Below are 5256 nucleotides of genomic sequence, written 5' to 3'. Positions count from 1 at the left end.
ATGAAATGATTGAATTATTTTATTTTACTTTGAAATTAGAATAATGCAAATGTCAAAAATAGTCAAAATAGAGTCTCATTAAAATGACTTAATTAAAACAATGTGGTGAATAATACTTGATGCGTTAATCTATAGAAATCGATTTGAGTTGAATTGGAGTTAATAGCTGTGTGTTAGTAAAAGAAATATCTTGTAATTCATATCGTTTACACAAAAACTCAGCAAGTAAGGTTGTGATAATACAAACAAATATGTTAACTAATATCCATGACTATGAAATGAGTGTTTAATAGTAGGTTAATGATTACTTTTTAATAAACAAACTCCAGTTGGAATAAATGTCATACTAGTTATTGATGTTAAAATATAATGAATGAAGAAAACAGTAAAAGAATAATCCCAACACACTTTAAATCGTTCTACAATAAATCTAATACCGATTGATCTATTTTCGTGAGAAGCTTATTTTTATTTAATCTATAAAGAATAACAAACAATGGCAAAGAGTTAAGTACATAACAAAAAAGATAAATTTTATTATTAAGAGTTAAATTTGTAAAAGAAAATAAAAATTTTAGTTTTGATTCAATAGGTAAAATAAGAACAATTACCATTAATGGAATTATAAAAATGCACTGTAACAAAAACATTTGTAATAAAATATATGCGATGTTCTTAAATTCTGTTTTTACCATATAAATTTTGAGATTTGAAATTATAAGATTCAATGAAAACACAATCTTGAATTTTTGTTTTCTTTTAATTTAAACCCTTGTCATCCACTTATCTAGAAAAAGTCATTTAAAATTATGGAAAAGGAACAACTCCCTGAATTAAAATATATTAATGTTAATGACTTTAACATAAAAGAAAAAGTAATAGGAATTCCTGTTCAAACAAATGAAGTAGCAAAGTATATGAAAATGTTTAAGGGGTTATGTTATAATAGAATAAAGACAAAATGTGTTATACCATATAATTCTGAAAGAATGATTTTATTAGAAACACCATTAAAAGAAGAAACACAAAAATTAATTCAAGACAATCATTTAGAAACAGTTGAGACAGAAGTTCCTTTAACAATTAAAAATTTTAATGTTAATGAAATTATGAAGAGGTATATAAATAAAAATATTCAATTACCTAGTTCATTTGAAACTGTAGGAACATTGGCACACATGAATTTAAAAGAAGAACAAATGGAATTTAAATATATTATTGGAGAAGCATTTCTTATAAAGAATTATCCAAGAATTCAAACAGTGATAACTAAGACAGCAGAAATTTCAAATGAGTTTAGGACATTTCCATTAGAAGTTATTGCAGGCATTCCAAATACAGAAGTTACTGTTATTTGTCATGGAGTAAAATTTGTATTAGACTATGCACAATGTTATTGGAATACACGACTTGAAACTGAACATATTAGAATTATTAATCAAATGAAAGCAGGAGAAATTTTATGTGACGCCTTTGCTGGAGTAGGACCATTTGCTATTCCAGCTGCACTTAAAGGAGTTAAAGTATATGCAAATGATTTAAATCCAACTGCAGTTAAATATATGAGAATTAATGCAGTAAATAATAAAACAACAATAGAGTGTGATAATATGGATGCAAGGGATTATCTTAGAAAAATTGTTCTCGAAAAACATATTCAACCAAATTACATTTTAATGAACCTTCCTGCAACAGCAATAGAGTTTCTTGACTGTATTCCAGAACTTTATTTACAACATTGTATGATTCATTGTTATGGCTTTTCTCCTCTTCCAAATGCAGAAGATTTAAAGAAAAGAGCATTTGAATTATTAAAAGGAGAATATCCAATTACAATAAGAGAGGTACGTGATGTTGCACCTAAAAAGGTTATGTATTGTCTTTCGATATTTATTGAATCAACAAAACATTTAACTTCAGGTAATAATATTCCTGAAGCCAAAAAAACATTAAATTAAAGCTTTTATTAATATTATAATTTTATATTATAATAATTTACTATTTGAAAAGAAAAAACCCATAATATTCATTTCTACTTTAAAAAAAATAAATTCTTTCATTCATTGAGGTAATGACATTACTTCATTATAGAAATTTAATGTATTACCAGTTAATAATTGCCGTAATACAACACTTTGCCCATTAGTATTAATTGGTGTTGTGCATAAAGTTGATAAAGTAGTTTTAATTTCTCCATTTAAATTCTTAATTTCTGGATCTACATGTGGATATTTAATAGTTGCTAAATTAGTAGTTTTATCGTCTTTAATATCTTCATGAACAAAATCAATAATTCTTTTATTCTTTAATGTTTCAAGTACAGATTGCATTAAACAATTTAATGATTCATTATTAACCATTAAAGTATTAAATGGTGATAAACTAAATAATTTCATCATTCCAACGACACAAACTGGTCTATTCATTTCTGCAGGTAATTGAACAATATTAGTTAATATTAATTGACCACATTCAATAGGAATATTTAAGGCTTGAATTGTAGAAGCATCACTAATATAACATATTTGTAATATAAACTTAATTAATTGATAAGTAAGTCTTCTAATTTGATGACTTGCTAATCGTTGACATATTAAACTAATAATAGTCGGTATTTGATTTAATCTTTGTAAGGGAATGCTAAAAGTAATTCCATTTAATAAAATAAAAGCATCATCAATAAAATCAATTTGTAATAGTACTTGGAATAGTCCTAATGCCTTATTTATCATTTCGTCAGTAAATACATTTGGTGATTTTTTTGCACAAGAAGTAACAAATTTAACAATTGGTGTGATCATTGAAAATCTATCACCAATTTGTAAATTAAGTATTGGCTCACATAAACTACTTACTTGTGGAAGATATAATGTAAGTATTTGGAATAAATATGCCATTACATCTATATTGTCGACTTTTAATGCCTCTCCTGTAATATTAATTAATTGTTGTTCAATTGATGGTAATCCAATACTTAATGCTGTTGACAATACTTCAAATTTCATTCCAACATAACTTCCATCTAATTTATTGTTTCTAACTTCTTTTGATGCTTCATTAATTAATCCCATAACAAGTTCTTTAAACATATCATCCATTGGTAAATTAAGTTTACTTGCACGTTGTAATATTCTAACACCAGCTCTTAAATGATAAATTGAATGTAATTGTAATCCATTTTTTACTAATTTATTTGCCATTTCAAATGACCTTCCTAATTGGTCATCATTAATTCCATTAACTGCTCTATTATAGTTACTTGAAGTTTTTAATAATAACATTTTTTCAATTGTATTTGCTGCAAGCATTGAACTTACTAAACTAGCTCCACTAACTTGAGGGAATATTGCTAAGTCATATAATTTAATAAATATTTCATTATATTCTTGATTTGTTACAGGTAAAATACTACGAAATTCATGAATAAATTTAATAACAGCAATTTGTGGTGATGAAATAAATAATGGCTTTACTGTATTATTCCAAAACTGAATTAAATCTACTCCTTCACTAATTCTTGTTGCTCCATATCTTGGTATTTCTCCTTCAACAACAAATCCAATAAATAAACGAATTGCACTATCAATATTACTTTGTTGTAATGCTTGAATTCCTCTATTAACAAATTCCATAGTATCAGGTCTAATTCTTCTAATTAAATTAAGAAGATTTCCTGCACTTTTTTTAACAGAAATAATTTCTGATTCAAGTTCTAATTTAACATATTCTTCAGGATCTTCATTTATTTGAGTTATTTCTTCTTGATTTAATGATATATCTTTAGCAATAATATTAATTATTTGAATGAATTGATCATTATTCATAATTTTAAGTATTCCATTCATTGTACAAAGAACTTCATATCCAGCAATAATGTTTTTATCTTCTCTTTGTGAAGAATTTAAATAATCTACAACGGTTTGATAAATAATAACAGTCATAGTATCTTTAAGAAAGTCATTATCTAAATATTTAGAACAAAAAATATTATATATTTTAAATATTACTAATTGACATTTAGGTTGTTGAGTATGTGCTATTTGATCTAATTTTTTAGAAACTATTTCTATATTATTTTCTATTTCATCAACTAATTCAATTGAAACAATTCCATGTATAAATTTTAATATTGGAAGAATCATTTTATCAGTACAATTTAATTCAGTAAATAATGGTAAAATTAGTGGAAATACTTGTACAATTTGTTTAATTTCTCTTACTGTTTCGTTATTAATTTCTACTGTTCTATATTTCTTTGTAACAGCTGATAATAGTTGAATACAAATATATTTTTGTTCAATAGTACCACTTTGATATGTTTGTTGAATTAAATTAATCATATCTGGCCATTGTTTTGGGAAATCAATATTTGCTACAACAGCAAAACAATCAAATAATAATTTGTTTATTAACTGTGTTGAAGAAAAAATTGCTTGAAATAATAATTTTCTTATTTCTCCTCTAATATTTGAAGAATAAAAATTCTCTTCTTGATAATATTTCTTTAAAATTTGCCTTAAAAAAATTGCTGCTGTTTGTGTTTGCATCATTTGTTGTGGAGAATTTGTTGTATTCGGAATTAAAATTAATTGAAGAAGTAATGGTGTAAATTCAGGTCGTTGTATTTGAGTAATATACAAATTAGTTTCATTACTAAGGTTATTTCCTTGTGTTGACTTTGTAATGATACTTGCTATAAATTGTTGTAATTGAAGAAGTTCACTATTCATTAAAGGTTTTAAGTTCTTTTTTGTTTTATATTTATTTCTTTTCTTCTTTTCTATCTCTCTTTTCTTTTATTTTCTGAAAAAAAGGGTTTTGAAATTGAGGTTTTAATTTTGTGTTAAAAAGATTAACATTTTCTTTAAAATATCTTTAACAAAATTAAATGTAATTCAAATATTTTATGTAATATAAAACAATTATAGCAAATTAAAGAGATTATTTAAAAAATGATACTATGTTATCATTTAATATAAAGGCAATAGACGAAATATACTTTACTTAAACTCGTTTAATTCAACTACAACATTTTATATTGAAGAAAAGATAAAAAACAGAAAAAAGAAGTGAATAATTATTTAAAATTATATAAAACTACACTTAATTGTAAATAATAATTAAATAATAATTTATTAGTAAAAATTAATTAATAAGTAAAGAATTAAAACAAAACCTAGATTTCACTAAAAATTGATTAAGATGGCTGAAGAAACTCAAGTCCAACAAGAAATTCAAGAACTTCCACAAGAATTA

General features: G+C 24.4%; 3 protein-coding genes across 3 annotated transcripts; 1 reads left to right on the top strand and 2 right to left on the bottom strand.

Moving 5' to 3' along the window:
• Positions 1–124: 124 nt before the first annotated feature.
• On the bottom strand, positions 125–345 carry ENU1_149340 (hypothetical protein; the record flags this gene model as incomplete). The annotated part of the gene is made up of 2 exons (XM_008860570.1): positions 125–271; positions 325–345. The coding sequence occupies 2 exons, from the start codon at positions 343–345 to the stop codon at positions 125–127; spliced, it is 168 nt and encodes a 55-aa protein (XP_008858792.1).
• Positions 346–809: 464 nt separating this feature from the next.
• ENU1_149330 (Met-10+ family protein) lies at positions 810–1958 on the top strand (the record flags this gene model as incomplete). Its single annotated transcript, XM_008860569.1, has 1 exon — positions 810–1958. One exon carries the CDS (start codon positions 810–812, stop codon positions 1956–1958), a length of 1149 nt encoding a protein of 382 aa, XP_008858791.1.
• A 102-nt stretch (positions 1959–2060) lies between these two features.
• Positions 2061–4730, bottom strand: ENU1_149320 (importin alpha re-exporter, putative; the record flags this gene model as incomplete). Its single annotated transcript, XM_008860568.1, has 1 exon — positions 2061–4730. The coding sequence occupies one exon, from the start codon at positions 4728–4730 to the stop codon at positions 2061–2063; it is 2670 nt and encodes an 889-aa protein (XP_008858790.1).
• Between the last annotated feature and the right edge of the window lie 526 nt (positions 4731–5256).

This window comes from Entamoeba nuttalli (assembly GCF_000257125.1).
Source record: "Entamoeba nuttalli P19 unplaced genomic scaffold asmbl_6171, whole genome shotgun sequence".
Taxonomy (NCBI): Eukaryota; Evosea; order Mastigamoebida; family Endamoebidae; genus Entamoeba; species Entamoeba nuttalli.
Note: the sequence above shows the minus strand (reverse complement) of the source record. Positions and strands in the feature narration are given on the sequence as shown.